A 17,704-nucleotide genomic window follows, 5' to 3' on the forward strand; every position below is an offset into this window, starting at 1 on the left:
GCGTACCCATATCCTTTGACCATTAAGCAATGACACAGCCAGCAAACTCCTTTGCTCTAAGATTCTTTTTTATCCCTCCAAATTTGATACCAATTTAGCAGTTTTAAAAAGTTTCTGAAATTTGGTATTTTTCTCTCAGGCTGACAAAATCTATCCCCTACCCTGTCCTTAGATTTCAGTTGATTCAGATTATTCCAAAATATTTTTGAAAAGGTTTGTGTCACTTGCTAAAACCAAATTTTCATCTCTGTGGATATAACTTCAAGTCAATTGAAATAACTAGGTTTGCAATCCAGGAGTTCAACCTCACACCCACTTTTAGAAACTTCCTTACAGATTACCATTTGACCATGGTCCTAAGAATAACTAAGACACAATTTCACAACGGCACAAATAAGTAATACCCCCATTATGTGAAGGAAAAAAAACTCTAAATGAGCTCTAGATCAGTCTTGTTTTATACCAAGCCCCATGATTTTCCCTGACCTAGCCAATTTCAGTGGTTTCCCATGTGCTTAAGGTTCATTGCTTGTGAACTAAGGTCTGGCTGTTCTAATATAAAATGTACCAGTCAGGAATATATTGGGAGTTCTACCATAATATAACTCATTAGAGTGTAAAATCTGGTACAAGAGTTGCCCCATGGACTCAATCAAGCAACTTCTAGTTCCCAAAAGTAATAGAAGATCCTTATTGCAAAGATCTATAACATGGTCTTGGAGTGTCCCCCCAAGAATGGTGTCAGAGCAAAGGTCTCATAAACTTGACTGACCTAAAGCCGCCATTATCTCTTAACATTCATCAGCCGGGGCGGGGTTGGGGGAGAGAGGGAAAGAATGATCCTCACCTTAAGAATTTTACAAGTTTAATGTGAAATTAAAAAAAAAAAACAAATAGAAAAGAAGTCCACTTTCTTTAATGTTGTACAAAAAAGTATGAGTAGAACCAAAAGTAAATTAAACATTATCACATTTGTTTACACCATTATCTAGTTCTTCATATTAACTTTACTATTCAAACAATAGAAAGTAGGTGGCAATTTAGGGAATGGGAAAGAAATAAAACCAAAAAAACTTTTCTACCATGTTTATTCCACACTGTGTATAGCTGTGCTCACAGAGACGGCTTCTTTTACTTCTCCACTGTGCAGGAATTCAGTTGTATATAAAATTGAACCTGAATTTTTAAAAGAACAATTGCTTTATTAAAAACAGTATTATTTACATAGTTTCTACCTTAGACGATAAAGAAATTTATTTGGACATTTTTGCCCCCCCTTTGACATTTCTGGCACTTTCTACACCTAAACACAATTTTCTCTCACCTGTCACATCTTACACATTAAAGAACAGCGTTGTTGAATACTTACAATAATAAAAAAAATTTAAGAGTGTAAATTTGATTAATTATCCACTAATAAGTTCCTTGAGGGAAGGAAAAGTTGTTACACCTCATTGTATTCTGACTATTCAACACAGTTCCTGATACCCAACACGTGGTGTTTAAATAAATGAATAATAAGACTCTTTTTCATATCCCATACTTCAACTTGTAACCCATCAGCAGACCAAAGCAGAGGAGCAAAAGATGAAGTCTGATTAGTGTGACAAAATAGAAAGACAAATTTCATACTCAACAAGCTTTACAAGGTCAAAATCACTACTGGAATTGTTTTTAAACTAACATTTACTCAGCCCTTACCAGGTGTCTGGCACTATTCTAAGCACTTTATATTAAAGTGTTATTTCACTTGGTCCTCACAATTCTATAAGCAGGGACTACCACTGCCATTGACAGATGAAGAAAGAGGCAAATAGGTATAATCATTTATCCGAGGTCACACTGCCAAGAAGTACTGAAGGTGGAATTCAAATCCAAACACTGATCACAGAATCCATCTTACCCACCGTGTTATTCTGCCATTCCTATCTATGGCTGGCTCTAAGGACCTCAACCAGTAAAAGTCAACTTTTTAAAAAATGCATTTCTCAACACTCTACCTGCCTGAAAAAAAATATATCAAATTCTGTGTAAAAATTCAAGACCTGATCCCACATGTCCCAATTTGGGCCTAAATACAGTAGGTTCCAAGAAGGAAAGAGAATATGTTACACCAAGATATTAAATCTGCACATTTTTATATAGATAACTCCCCTCATATTTATTATTCACTGCAGACTACTATTTTACCATCTCTTCTTTGAATGAAGACTTCAAACTTTACTAGACAGTTTCAGATTTGGGGAAGAGCAGTTACACAAATACCAGAATGTCATGCTGTAACTAAGGGTCTGGGGACACTTGCAGCCACTCATATTTAATCTATGGCTTTTACATGACCTAAGGGTCCCTCTATTGCTTAGTTTCCTGAAAGACCAAAATTCATGAATTATTCCTTCTCAAGTGGCTCGAATATTTTAAATTTGGCAGTTTAGATGAATCAATCACAAAAGGTTCAACTTTCCATACCTGCTCAAAAGCTGAGGGAGACTAGAAATGATGGGTCCATATCCTGGTGCATTGTCATACAATTCAAACAATGGTGCAGCTACCAGCTTGTAATTTTTAGGGACTGCAAACAAGGCTAAAACAAAATAAAACAGTATTCACTTTGTATAATTTCTCATATAATCACTGCTTCCATTTCATTTGTCAAGTCATCACCAATTTTACATCTGAGAAACTTTTGAAGAAAAAAATAACTCTCATGAATACATTTTGGTTGTGTCTTTTAAGCAAAGTTCATAGTGAGAACTTTGAAACTGACTGACTCTCCAAAGACATCCATGATATTAACAACGAAGAGCACCTTATAAGTGCTGGCGCTGGGAGAAAAGGGAGAAGAGAACTATCTTGGGTTTGTAATTTACTTTGGATTCCATTTTAAGAGTATCGGAAGAAATGGAATAATTACTTGTTAAAATGTACAACAGGCCTGAAGATGGTATTAAAAAAAAAATTCATCTGCCTCCTAAAACTTTCAGTTTATCACAATGTGAAAATCAGTACTAGCAGCTGAACAGTTATTAAAAATACTATAATCTGGTATTTTAGGCTCTAGTTAAACTTACTTTTCCCCCAGTAGCATGACTGGCACATCTACGAGGAAAACTAGGTAATTCTATACAAACATGGTACGCGTTTTTAGTTTTATAATAAATCCAAAAAGTCACGGAACCTGGAGAAAACACAAACAGAGGTATCCTTGGAACTACTCTACAAAAATTTTTAGATGGCTGCCTTCAAAAACAAAGTAACTTACCTTTCTCTTGAAGTTGAACCAAAAACAACTTCTTATGTTCCTTAGGTTTTGTAATATGTGCAGGAATATATGGATACTAAAATAACAAAAGAAAATAATTTGTAGTTGCCAAAACATCTGTTATACTTTCATGTTGCTATTTATCAATTTCTCTCATTTCAGACATTAAGCTCAAATATGAACCCTCTAAGACCAAGTTCCTCATAACCCAACACAGTTTTATTTTAACATGTATCCCGTGGCTTCATTTATTTCTTTACATGTTTATTCCCCAATACAGTGTAATCTGCTGAGAAAAATAGAATCTGTTCTAGTCTTTCCTTCCCCAGGATCAAGTACCTAACAGATGTACTAATAAATAAATGTTTAAGAAATATAAAATAACAAGTAGTAAACCATTCAAAACAAATATGTAAACACAGGATTTACAGCTTGAGAAATTTACAACACAATGAAGTCTGATATTGATTAGCGTTTTTTATAAAGGTAGTTGTTTTTTAAAAAAATATCTGGGGGGGCTGGCCCTGTGGCTTAGCGGTTAAGTGCTTGCGCTCCGCTGCTGGCGGCCCAGGGTTCGGATCCCGGGCGCGCACCGATGCACCGCTTCTCCGGCCATACTGAGGCCACGTCCCACATACAGCAACTAGAAGGATGTGCAGCTATGATATACAACGATCTACTGAGGCTTTGGGGGAAAAAAATAAACAAATTAAAAATTAAAAAAAAAAAAAAATAGAAAGAGTTGAACTTTTAAAAAATAAAAGGGCCGGCCCTATGGCTTAGCGGTTAAGTGCGTGCGCTCCACTGCTGGCAGCCCGGGTTCGGATCCCGGGTGCGCACTGACGCACCGCTTCTCCGACCATGCTGAGGCCGTGTCCCACATACAGCAACTAGAAGGATGTGCAGCTATGACATACAACTATCTACTGGGGCTTTGGGGGAAAAAATAAATAAAATAAAATTATAAAAAAATATCTGGGGCTGGCCCTGTGGTGTAGTGGTTAAGTTTGTGTGCTCCGCTTTGGCGGCCTGGGGTTCGCAGGTTCGGACCTGCACCACTCGTCAAGCCATGCTGTGGAGGTGTCACATATACAAAAAATGGAGGAAGATTGGCAACAGATGTTACCTCTGAGCCAATCTCCCTCACCAAAAAATAAATAAATAAATATCATTACCAAGTTAGATTTTCTAGAATCCTGATGTAGACATGTTTACTATATTAAAAGTTTAAGTATAGTCTGTGAAGCATTTGACAAGACTCGCCTCCCCCGAAACCACTACACACACACACCAGACATGTGCTTCAGGAACACCAAATGAGCAGTTTAAGTAGAGTTCTGTGAGCTGGACGGAGACAGACTGCTTAGGAAAATGGAGTAAATATTTTGGAGAATTCAAAGGGAGGAAGAGAATTAGAGAAGAGAGGTTGCTATGTGAGAAAGACGAATTTTAACATAAAGAATTTTATAACTCTAAGATAGAGATTTCTTTTTGTTCTACTGTATGTATGTGATGAAAACGTTTCCTACATCTCCCCACAATACATTCAGAAAATCTACTTTTGCTTTTGGAGTTGTATTTGAGGGCAGGGAAATTAAAAAGTGCAGAAAATAGACATAAGGGGAGAGTAAGACAAAAACAGAGGTTGCCAAAAGGAAGTATTATCACCCCCACCTCATGAACGGAACTTAGGCTGAGAGGCTGAGCATCTTTCCCAAGATGCCACAGCTAAGCAGTGATGCCAACTGTATCTATTCAACACATCTTACTATAAAAGCCTATGTTATTTCCCACTGTGCTATCCCATTGGCACCTAACCAGTATTCAAGTTAGAATTATATACCAGAGCCATCCCTAGGGTATAATGAATCAAGACAACTGTCCCAGGCTTTGGAGGTTAAAGAGACCTGTGGTTCACATACAACAAAAGTTACCAAACCGAAATGACTAGCATTACCCCAATTTTCTTCTACTTGAGGCTTATGTTCCTTTTCTTTTAAGCCTTTCTTTTGCAGTCCTCATCTTGGCGTTTATTTTAAACCAATTGCACTTTTTACAAAAAGATGGAGGTAGGGAGATGGTGTCATGCTCTTTTCCCACTGACACCTAACCAAACTCCAAGTTTCACTAAACAAACAGACAACCTTTATGTTATATCTTATACTAGCAGAGCCAACCCTAGGGTTCAGTGGATTAAGGGAATTGTCCTAGGACTGTGGTAGGGGAGATGAATGAGGGTATTCAGAAAGTAGCCTGGAAAACTTTGGGTTTATTACTGCCCATTTTCCAGTTAGATCAAGGAATATTCAAGAAACTAAGATAAGTTTGCAATAATTGTTCTATGTATCTTTGGACCAGGAACTTCATGATTTGATGAAACTATACTTTATTAAATCCAAGACAATTCTCAGGTAGCGAGCACTACCACCAACTTCGAAAGCATCTTATCTTCCTACCCGTCAGCTATACGAGGGAGTCAGAAGGAAGAGGACAGAACAATCTTTAGCCTGGCTGATATTTTGTGCAATTCTTAACCTGGAACATCCTGCCATGCAAAGAAGCTATCAAAATCATAGAGCCTTGTCAAAAGAATTCAGGATCCAACTTTAAGAGGCTCCCATTAGTCAAAAATAGGAAAATTTGCACATCAGTAACATTATCAGTCATTACAATGGATTAAAACACATGAAATATATTTAAATCTGTGAGGTCACGTGACACTTGAAAAGGTCACTGAAACCGATGCTTTTTGGATCTCTCATCACAGTTTCTCATCCCACCTCAGATTCCTGGGCAGCTGTGTTCGAAAGTGTCAGAAAGCTCCCTGCTGGCTCCCACAGTCCCACTCTCCTGCTTTTCAGCCTCAAAGCATTTCCAAAGCCCTGAAAAGTCTCTCAACCAGTGCTCAGACTCAACACGAAAGAGCAAGGGAGTTCATACAACCCTCATCTACCGGGGGATAGGAGTCCCTGGTCTTCCATCCCTCCGATGGACAATTCTGAGGTGCATTCCACATGGTTCCTCACAGTCCTTAGCACGATCAATCCAGTTGCCCACAGCTGTAATGAGATCAATTACGTACACTTTTTTGACTTTCGCTGCTTCAGGTTTCCCTTTCCTTGTACTCTGCTTCCCGGGATCACCTCCCAAACAAACCATCTGCACCCAAGTCTTTGTCTTATTCTCTCTTTTGAATAAAGTCAAGTCTTGGGAGGATGCTAAGGAATTAACTCTTTCTTCAGAAAACTGGTAAGTAGAAGAAAAGCAGCACCTATTCTTTCCTACACAAACTATACCTCAGGGTAACCAAATAGCTGATGAGAGAAGTTTCTCTTTATGTAAGGATCACAAACCTAATGAAGTAACAGATCCAGGAAACTACTATCAATGAGCTGCTGACATTATAAAAGTACACAACCAGATATCATAAAATTCATGATGGAAATACACAATACCACCTGTGGTAGCCAGCCTCCAAGATGACCCCCAATGGTCCTGTCTCCTGATAGCCACACCTTTGTGGTCCCCTCCCACAACGTACCACGTTGGTTTGTGTGACCAGCAGCATACAGAAGTGATGGTATGTCACTGCCAAGATTAGGTTACAAGAGACTGTAGCTTCCTACGTGGGTCCTCTCTGTCATGGTCTCTATCTCTTGGATCACACGCTCTGGGGGAAGCCAGCTGTCTTACTGGGAGTTGCCCTATGGAGAGGCTCTCATGGCAACTGAGTGAGGCCTTGGGTCAATAGCTGACAAGAACTGAAGCCTTCAGTCCAACAGCCCAGGAGGAACTGAGAGGTCTGCTAATAAAACACATGCGTGAGCCTGTGATCCTTCAGCCTCAGTCCAGCCTTGAGATGATGCAATCCCAGCTGACAACTTGACCATGACTTCACAAGAGACCATGAACCAGAACCACCCAGCTCATCAGCTCCCAGATGCCTGACCTTGAGAAACTAAGATAATAAATCTCTGTTGTTTATGCTGCTGAGTTTTGGGGTAATATATTACCCAGCAAGAGACAAATAACATACCACCTATGACAAGCCTTGTAGCCCTCCTCCCCTAAAAACTGAGACGGAATCCAATCTATCAATCCAACTACCAATTTACAGGACATAGAGGAAAAAGAGCTACATGTTCCATGACAACAGGGGGAATACAATCAGAAATGGAAACACTAAGGACTTTAAATAGCCTGTTCTCATTAACAAATAAATTACAAGGAAAAAAAGACAGGGAACCAATCAGTAGATACAAAAGAAACTTAAGAGACTATCCTAATTCAAACAAATTATAAAAATAAAATTTGAAACTACCAAGGATTTGTGAACAGTGACTACACATTTAATGATATTATGGAATTATTTCTCATTTTTAGTATGATAGTAGTACTATGGTTATGTTTTTCAAAAGATCCTTATCTTTCAGAGATGCACACTGAAATATTTTCAATTGAAATTATATCTAGGATTTGCTTCAAAATAATCTAAGGTGAGAGTGGGGAGAATGGGGCGATGGGGGAAGGGGTTGATGAATTTTGATCATGAGTTGCTAACTGTTGAAGGTGGATGACAGGTAACAGGATTCATTTACTTTTACTATTCTCTCTCCTTTTGTATATGTTTGAAATTTTCCTCTAAAAAATTAAAAAGCCAAGTGTCTTTTCTTTTATCTAAATTAAGGAGGGAGAAAAGAAAATTTCAAGGCAAATTCTATTATGATCTTTTTAAATGGCTGGAATTAAAATCAGTTTCCTACTTCGCCAAATGCCCAGCAAATATAACTGAACACTGACCTGAGGAGGTTCAAAATTTGGTCTCCACCAGTTACCAATGCAGTCATCAATGACCCAGTCTTGCAGGACTCCATCTTGACGACCCAGTATCTATCAAAAAGAAATGACAGCCAGTAAACAACTAAATATATATACTCACGAACACCCTTCTTCAGTGAAGACAGTATTTTTGGCAGCACTCCTTAAAGAGACATGGCTAACATACCTTCCATATGGATTTCCTTTCTGTCATTTCTTGTTATTATCTGTGCCACTCTGCCCAAGATATACACTATTAGTTCAAAATTAGGAGTCTGGAATCAACATAATGGTAGAGGACCAACAAATCTGTTGTTAGGCCCTGGCTATACATGGAAAACCAAAGGTGATCAATTACTGACATCAGCCAATAGCATACAATAGTTTTTCTAAAATCAACGGTAGCTTCTGTAAATCACCCAACTAGCCAAGTTATAGAAATGTGTGCAAAATTCACAATTTTCCTTTTTATGAATCTATGTAGCACAACATTATACAGGTTATTTTTAATCAAAGCTATACTCTATACATTTTAAGTGGTTAAAAATGGTTCTACAAGGTTCATAATGAGAAAAAGCAGTTCCCTGTTCTACTCTACCCATTCCCACTAGCTATAACTTACAAAAAATAAAAATTTGCCTTCATTTTTTAAAGCATTCTTCTTATTTTAAAATAAACTGTTTATTTTAGTTTTAGATTTACAGAAAGGTTGCAAAGATGGTACAGAGACTTCCCATATATCCCACATCCAATTTCCCATTATTAACATCTTACATCAGTACAGCGCATCTGTCACAACTAGGGAACCAATACTGATGCTTTATTATTAACTCAAGTCCATACTTTATTCAGATATCCTTAGTTGTTTTTTCTTGTGAGGAAGATTAGCCCTGAGCTAACATCTGTTACCAACCCTCCTCTTTTTACTAAGGAAGACTGGCCCTGGGCTAACATCCGTGCCCATCTTCCTCTACTTTATATGTGGGACGCCTGGCATAGCATGGCTTGATAAGCGGTGCATAGGTCTGCGCCTGGGATCCGAACCTGCGAACCCCGGGCCACTGAAGCGGAGCATGAGAACTTAACCACTACACCACTGAGCCAGCTCCCAGATACCCTTAGTTTTTACCTAATGTCCTTTTCAGTTCCAGGATCCCATGTAGGATATCACGGTATATTTACTTGTCATTTCTCCTTAGGCTTTTCTAAACTGCGATAGTTTCTTCAGATTTTCCTTGTTCTTGTTGACCTTGACAGTTTTGAGGAGTACTGGGTAGGTATTTTGTAGAATGTCCCTCAGTTAGACTGGGGTTATGTATTTGGGGGACTTTAGGAAGGAAGATCACAGAGGTAAAGTGCCAATCTCATCAGATCATTTCAAGGATACATTCTATCAACGTGATTTATCACTGATGTCAACCTTATCACCTGGCTGAAGTAGTGTTTGTCAGGTTTCTGTAAAGTTACATTTTTAACATCTTTTATGACCATTGCTTTATTACTTTTCATTTTTAAAAGCCTAAAAAAAAAAAAAACCAATTAACACCCTCTACTGTGGATGAGAATTTACATCTCAAAACCACATCCTCCACTCATATTTTCTCTTCCACCATCCTCCCATTGTCAATATTTAAGTCATTATTCAGTATTTAAATTAATATGACTACAGGGCTGGCCCAGTGGCGTAGCAGTTAAGTTCACACAGTCCATTTCAGCGGCCTGGGGTTCACCGGTTCAGATCCTGGGCATGGACCTACACAACGTTCATCAAGCCATGCTGAGGTGGCATCCCATATAGAAGAGCTATAACTCTACAACTACGATATACAACTATGTACTGGGGCTTTGGGGAGAAAAAACGAAAAAGAGGAAGATTGGCAACGGATGTTAGCACAGGGCCAGTCTTCCTCAAAAAAAAGAGAGGAAAAATAAAAATAAATTAATATGACTAGGTGAATCAGACACAACAGAGTGTATAGTAAATATAATTTCCTTACTTGTACAGCTATCCTCTTCTTTGGAGTTAACTGTTTCATTTCATTCACTATCACTAATTCGTCCCTACAAGAGCTTAAATTTCTTCTCAATTCAAATATCAATTAGTCTATCAATCTCATTTTTTCTAAGAGACACTCTTCTATCATCCTGCTCCAGTCTGTAGATGCTCTCAGCCCTACTTTATAGCTAGAGTCCTAGGGCCTCCCTCTGCCTCTCTCTTGTGTTGTTAGATCCTCTCTATATTCTGAATCCTGTATCTTCTTTCTTAGTTTATTCTTTCATTTTGGTGGTGAGTACTCTCCAGTAGCTTTCTGAGAAAAGGTACAAGAGATATCACTTTTTTGGAAACTCTGTATGTCTGGAAATAACTACCTGCACACTTGATTTATAGTTTGATTAGGCTGAAAATTCTAGGATAGAAATCATCTTCTCTCAGAATTATGAAGGCATGTTCCATGATCTTTTAGCTTCCACTATTGTTTCTGGGAAGTCAATACCACTTCTGATTTTGATGCTTTGTATTTAACCCATGTGTACCCTCCCCCCTCTCCACCTTTGGAAGCTTTTAGGATATTCTCTTTATCCTTATTGATTTAAAACTTCATAATGATATGCCTTTACGTGGATCTTTTAACATTCATTATAGAGGGCAGGCCAGTAGGTCTTTTCAGTCTAAAAACTTATGCTCTTTGAGTTTGGGAAACTTCTTGAATTATTGCTTTGCTAATTCTTTCTTTTCTTCTGTTCTATTTATTTCTAGTTTATATTGGTCCTTCTAGAATGATCCACTAATTTTATCTTTTCTTACCTATGTTCCACCTTTTTATTCTACTTTCTGGTAGATTTCCTCAACTCAATTTTTTAACTCGCTACTGAATTTTTCATTCTGCTAACATTTTTTTAATACTCATGAGTGCTTTTTTTTTTTTGCAGTATCTCCTTTTATCACACTAAGAATATTAATCATAATTTTGTTAATCACTGAATTTTCTGTTTCTGTTGAGTTCCTTTTGCTTCTTTTGATCTCTTTCTTGTTAAGAAGCCTTCTCCAAAAGCCTGGTGATCCTTGGTTATCTGCTCACGATTAAGGGTAAAGCAATAAGATGCTTAATTGTCACGTCTGTGTCATGAGTGACAGAGTTACACTTTTTCTTTGGGAAGATTCCCAAATATCATCATCTGGAGTTTTTTTCAGACTAGTCGCTTTCTCCAGAAACAAAACCTTCAACCTCAGCCTGGGGTATGCAAAACTGGTTGTCAACACTCTATCAGCCTAGGAAGGTAAGTCTAGAAGTCTCACTATCCAGGATGTCAACCTTTACTTACTCTCCCCATCTCAACTTTTTCAGTGCTTAGCATTTCCTGTCAGTCTCTTCAGAGAATCAATCAGCGGCCAGCCTTTGCCTAACTGTAGAGTGGGGAAAATGATCTAGGAATATATTCTATATGGACTGTCAGTCAATCTAGTTTTCAGTCCACACACGCCCCCACTTTCACAGGCACAGTCACCTCCAACTCCTCAGCCTTTCTGGTGTTCTGCAGTGCTGCGTCCTGGACTGCCCTCCTGCTGGGCGGAGGTTTCTGCTAAGTCAGTTATAATTTGCCCATCTGCCTTCCAGCTTCTAAAATTTTTTTTTTTGCTATTGTCTCATTTTGCACTCCCTCAATCCTACTGGATTTATATCTTTTTAAAACCCCTTGACTGCCTTATTGCTGGAATTTTAAGAAGGTGCTGAGGTAAGCAGGTAGGTTCAATCTACCATATGTAAATGGAGTCTAAGCACAGCACAATATTTAAGAGTTATAACGCCTTTTAAAAAATACTAGAAAGACAAACCAATAGGTCCAAGTGGTAGGATTACAGGTGATTTTAGTTTTGTTTCTCCTACTTTTCTGTATTTGCCAAGGTTTTTGCACAGAATGTATGTATTAGTTTTGTAATTAAAGGGGGGAGGGGAAATTGCATGCTAAAAAAGAAAAATATTTAATAATGAAAACAACTATAATCTCAAAAACTTTCAGCATCTATGCATTCAGCCTCAAATCTTCAGAGGCACACAGAATAACTTTTAAAAAGTAGTACAATTTGGGCAAAGCCTAAAAGATACGTGCAAAATGACAATAGGTGTATAACAGGAATAATTCTCTTGTGAAAATTCTATAGAGGCCTACTGTGGAGCAAAACTACATGCATTCCAACCTCCAGCTCCAAGACATACTAGCTGTATTAACATCACGCAAGTTATGTGAACTTGGTGCCTAGTTTCCTTATCAGTAAAATGGGTTTAATAATAGTACCTACACTTCCTAGGGCTGTTGTGATGACTAAAAGAGTTATTGCATGTAAAGCACTTAGAACAGTGCCTAGCACAGTAAGTACTCAATAAATGTTGGCCTTTATTAGCCATTATTGTTATATGAATATTTCAGGGAAAAAAATGTTAAGATAAAGTATTTTTAAGTTCAACTTGCAGAAAATAAACACTGTATGAACACTCTGGGGTTTAAATTTTATTTACTGAAAACTAAATATTTAAAATAAACATCCTTTTCACAAGACATAAAAATCCTAATTATCCATTAAGTTGATGGTATTCAGATGGGCAATACTGAAACTGTCAAAGGGGTTAAATAGAAAAATACCTCTGTCATTAAGCGTTTTAGTCCTTCAACTTCATCTTCTCCTGGGTTAAGTTCACCACCAGGTCTGTATAAAGGTTAAGAATTTCAGCTTTCAACTTAATACAATTTTGAGATAACACGAAGAACACAATTATACTTATTTTTATCAAGTAACTGAATAACACATACATCAGGGTCACATGATAAGGCAATCAAAGCAAACAAATACCGAAGGAAGGGGGAAGATTATGCTAGAAAGTTGAATTCATAATGGTATTTCACCACACTAACACAAACCTTAGTTTTAAACAAACAAAATATGTACCATAACATACACGTCACATAATTGCGGGACACCAGTCCATCCCCATCTCTTCTGTCTGAAAGCTATCTGGCGATAATGGAGTCTAGAAATGCCCAGAGAGCAATGGACCACATTTTTTAGGTCTGAGGAATGGGGCATTTTTCAAGAACTCCAATCTAAATATTCGAGACTTTTCTTTTGGTACACTCTAGTCAAATGGTTGTGAACTAAATGTACATTGAGAGACTCATGAACTTAAATGATAAAACTAAACAATTATCTATAAAAATGTAAGCCATTTGAAGAATAGGAAGCATTATCTCTCCTAAGAAAGAAATATCATCAATTGTTCTTAGTAATGCTACAATGACATAGAAATTGAACTTGGACTAATTTGTTTCACAGAGCTTCTATCAAGCTCAGTCATTAACATGAACAAAATACAGAAACATGCAGATTTCTAGTTAGGCAATAAATGAGCACCGCCCTGGAGAAAATTACTTGTGATTTTATCTTTCTAAAGACTTTATTAACAGCAGTGTTTGTTGAGATAAATGACTAAGGGCTAAAACTGTATTCCAAAGCAGCATAAAACAGCAATCCTATTAAAAATTGTCTCGCTGTTAATTTCCAACGATACTTACAATTTGAAGAAAGTTGTTCCAAGCTGTAGCAGTAACACATGGGGTAGCCGGTGCTCATGTACAATCAGAACCCCTTCTACAGTCCTCCTCATTCCAATTTTATCAAATTCCTCCCTCATGCGCTGAAATCTGGCTGCGACAGAGCTATCCTTCTCATAGAGGGGCTCTTTTGTACCAAACGTATAATTGGTAAGAGGGTACCTGTGATCCAAAGACAAACATCTAACATGAGAACTGAAAACCATAATTTACCACAACAGATAGCAACCGTACATAAAGAAACCATGGTAAAAAGTATATATACTGTACTCAAGAGTCATAGGATTTGTCCAAAGTTACACAGTTAGTTAATGAGACAGCAGAGATTAGAATCCCGCTCTTTGGACTCTAAGGCCAGAGCTTCCATCAGATCAAGCTGCTAATCCATACCTGAATTTCAAGTGTCAATAACACTATCCTTAAGGCCCTTAAATGCTTCGAGAAGTGGCTGTCTGGATATCTGGTAATTCCCTGGTTTTAGATCATGGCCGCTATACTAACACTGCCAACTTACCTAACGTCCCCTTGGGTTCCTCTGACTACTAATCTAACCAGAAATTCTATTAGTAAAATTCTCTTCTCTTAATTCTATTAATTAAGAGATTAGCTAATGGCTAATCTCTTTTTTTCTACAAGCTGAGCCACCACTTTCCATTATCTCTCCAGTTATTTTCTATTTCTCCCAGTCAACTATCCTCAGACTTTTCAGGTACTACAACCCTTTCCTTTTCAGATTAACTTTTCTTTCCCCTCTAAATCTTTTTTAGCCTTCTGCATTTATTTTATTCAGTATCGTTATTCTTCCTTTCTCTTCATTCAAATCTTCTGCCCACCATATCTAATCTGAATATTCTCTCCTCCTTTATCAAGAATTCAAAACGTGGCTCGTATTGTTGAAGGTAGTTTTTGTCTTACCTGGTAAAGATCAAATTTTTCCTTGAAGATAGTTAAAAATACCATAGTTCTATTTTACCACATGTACCACCTTGTAACCCCTCGGTCTTAAGCCTTACCATAAAAAGCCTTTGATTATAAGCTTATGAGTAAGAAGAATGCTTTGACCACACTTGCCTATCCCCAAAGTATCTACTCTATCAAAATGCCTTGACATTAAAAGTCAACAACTACATAACTAATCCACTCGGCTATGCTTGAAAGGGGAACAAATCAAGGTTGCCAAAACCTAAAATATTACTTTAATTCCAGAAGTCAAATTCTAGGCATAAATGAAGCAGCTCTAAAATACACCATTTCCAGGGGGCCGGCCCCATAGCTTAGTGGTTAAGTGTGCGCGCTCCACTACTGGCCGCCCAGATTCGGATCCCGGGTGCGCACAGACGCACCACTTGTCCGGCCATGCTGAGGCCGCGTCCCACATACAGCAACTAGAAGGATGTGCAACTATGACACACAACTATCTACTGGGGCTTTGGGGAAAAAAAGGAGGAGGATTCCTCAGCAAAAAGAGGAGGATTCGCATGGATGTTAGCCCAGGGCTGATCTTCCTCACAAAAAATAAATAAATAAATAAAATAAAATACACCATTTTCAGGGTGCTTTAAAGATTTGTAGAAAGGTCTTCCCCAGAAGACCCAATGCTGAATCTAACATAGTCTTTAGCAGCAACAATCTCACACAGGACTATCCGCCCGGCAATTTTAAAAAACGCTTTATATATATTAACACCAAATTCTTATAACCTGAGTTAGAAGGAATTAAGGATAGCTATAACACATCTCTGCTGCAAGAGCCAGCTCTCACATCAATAGGAGACGCCATCAAGATGAAATGTAAGAATCTGCAGCTGTGAAAACAGAGTGCCAGCCCAGATACATGCATACTATTTCCATCATACTGTGAGCTTTGTCAAGCAGGGACTACAGCTTATTTCCTCACCACTGTATACCCAGCATTATGCCCAGTGCCTGGTACAAAGTAGGCATTGATGCAGTATTTCCTAAAAGAAAATACACTGGGGAGAGAGGACTTGTTTTCAATTTAGATCATTACTCACCCAGGTGAACTGAGTTCACAACACAATGATTATTTCTGAACACTATATTTATATAGGAGAGGAAAACTATTGTAAATCCATCAACTCATAACTTTAATGGAGCAAAAATGAAAACATTTTCACCAACTTAATTCTACATGCTGGCTTAATGCAAACTGATCCAGTAATGAAGGGCAAACTGAGGGAAAACCATAAGTCCTAGTTCTAATCACCACTGAAAGTAATCCAGAAGCTGTGCTTTCACATTTTTTAAAAGAACATTTGCCTCTTCCACTTCATGTAAATCTATAAAGGATTTTTACAAGAAGTGATATGAAATTAAAATGCAATTACGTTAGCAGCTACAGAGATATTAACTTGTATCTACACAACTACCTACTAATTCCAGATTTCATAAACCCAACATTCTTATTATCTAATCTGTCAAGCCAGCACCTGTTTTGCCAAATAAAACAATAACAACCATCTTTTCCATTTCAAATCGCTTTTGGGGGGGAAAAGTTCATTTACTTGAATATAAAACAGACAAACACCTAAAGTGTCCTACTGAAATACCAGTATCAGTAAATCCTTGCGCATTTTAAACGCTGACCAGCATTAACTGACCACTTTCCTCCCTTTGGATCAGCACCACGGTGCCTCACGACCTCTCAAAAAGGATAAAAAAGCACACTGACAATTTCTTGAGCATGACGGAGCCCAAATGCCAATTACCTGCCACAGCGAGGCTACTTTTGAGTGACCTCGAAATGCAACGGCTTAAAGGGCTTACACAGAAAGGTGCTGACAATAAAACGCAGCCCTCAATGGGTTCCCTGGGGCGACGTTCCGGACCCCTCCACGGTCTGAAAGCCCAACGATAACAGCATCCACCCTCCCATGCGGGGGTCTACTGGGTGCCTGGAAGCTGCTGCTGCGGCAGAGAAGACAGGGCAGGCCAGACAGCACTAAGCAGACGAATAAAATGTGGTGCATTCACGAGCTGAAATGCAATATAGCAATAACGGGAAAAAACTAAACCTACGCGTTATAACTAGATCTCGCAAGCTCATTGGCAGAAAAAGAGCGAAAACTGCAAAAACGATACTACATTATACCACTCCCATCAAATAAAAACACACAAAACGATGCCATACACGGGATGCGAAAGCATCAACAATGCACGGGAAGGATAAGCACCACGTTTTGAGGTTGGTTATCTCTGCAGAGGTGGAGAAAGGATGAGTGCAAAGCAAACCTGGGTTCCTACAATGACTGAACACAGGGACATGAGAACAAATCTCTCTGGAAAAAGAAAAGCTTCTCAAGTACGACTCGAACCCCTTGGCGCTGGAGGACAAGGAAACAGCCTGCGGGAGCTAGAAAGTCGCGAGAGTGGGGGTGCGGGGAAGCGTGGAGCCCGCCGAGGGCCGGTGGCGCGCCGGAAGGAGAAGACTGGAGTCTTGAGGCGCGCTCACGAGGAAGGGGACGCCGGCGAAGGCAGCGCGCGAGACCAGGCCGCACTTACAGGTTGATGGTGCGCTCCAGCGTGAGGGGCTTGGTCTGCTGGATGTACTTATTGCCGAACTGGTTGACCCCCCGGGGCCAGCCGGTCTGCGAGCGATTGGGCGGCACCACGGACATGTTGGCGAGCTCGAGCACTGGCAGCGAGCGGAAAGGGGGAGGCAGGGAGACCTTCCCTGTGGCAGCAGCGGTTAACTGCGTCCCACTCAGCAGCCGCCACCCGCCATTAACAGGAGAGCGCAAGAGGAGGCGTACGCACGGCGGAAGTGCATCCGCAGCCTCTGGCGGCAGGAAGTAGAGAGGCAACGGCCGGCCATGCCATTAGGCCAATCGCTGGTGGGACGGCCGCAATATCTGGAGCTCTCATTGGTAAATCCGGTATGGATTCCGCCTCCTCTTACTTTGGTCCTTCCTATTGGGTGGCGTCGGGGACCCTTGGAAGGCGGCATCCTGGGAATTGTAGTCTCCCTAGGAAAAGAGTTGCTTGATCAGCGTGGCGG

The 17,704-nt window shown here is 39.2% G+C and overlaps 1 protein-coding gene across 1 annotated transcript; it reads right to left on the reverse strand.

The window, feature by feature from the left end:
• Positions 1-900: 900 nt before the first annotated feature.
• Positions 901-17,438, reverse strand: NUDT21 (nudix hydrolase 21). The gene is made up of 7 exons (XM_058527856.1): positions 17,209-17,438; positions 13,649-13,849; positions 12,722-12,785; positions 8,063-8,152; positions 3,263-3,338; positions 2,470-2,584; positions 901-1,176 (listed from the first exon to the last, which is right to left on the reverse strand). The coding sequence occupies exons 1-7, from the start codon at positions 17,322-17,324 to the stop codon at positions 1,155-1,157; spliced, it is 684 nt and encodes a 227-aa protein (XP_058383839.1). The 5' UTR covers positions 17,325-17,438; the 3' UTR covers positions 901-1,154.
• Positions 17,439-17,704: the final 266 nt, after the last annotated feature.

Source organism: Diceros bicornis, chromosome 32 (assembly GCF_020826845.1).
Source record: "Diceros bicornis minor isolate mBicDic1 chromosome 32, mDicBic1.mat.cur, whole genome shotgun sequence".
Taxonomy (NCBI): Eukaryota; Metazoa; Chordata; class Mammalia; order Perissodactyla; family Rhinocerotidae; genus Diceros; species Diceros bicornis.

What these genes read in the sequence shown, in the direction of transcription:
- NUDT21 (XM_058527856.1), bottom strand. Translation starts at nt 17,324, where the DNA reads ATGTCCGTGGTGCCGCCCAATCGCTCGCAGACCGGCTGGCCCCGGGGG. An exon ending in CAAATTTTGAACCTCCTCAG is followed by an intron (nt 3,339 to 8,062) that starts GTCAGTGTTCAG and finishes TTGTTATTTTAG; the next exon opens with TATCCATATATTCCTGCACA. An exon ending in CTCCCTCAGCTTTTGAGCAG is followed by an intron (nt 1,177 to 2,469) that starts GTATGGAAAGTT and finishes TTAAAAATTCAG; the next exon opens with GTTCAATTTTATATACAACT.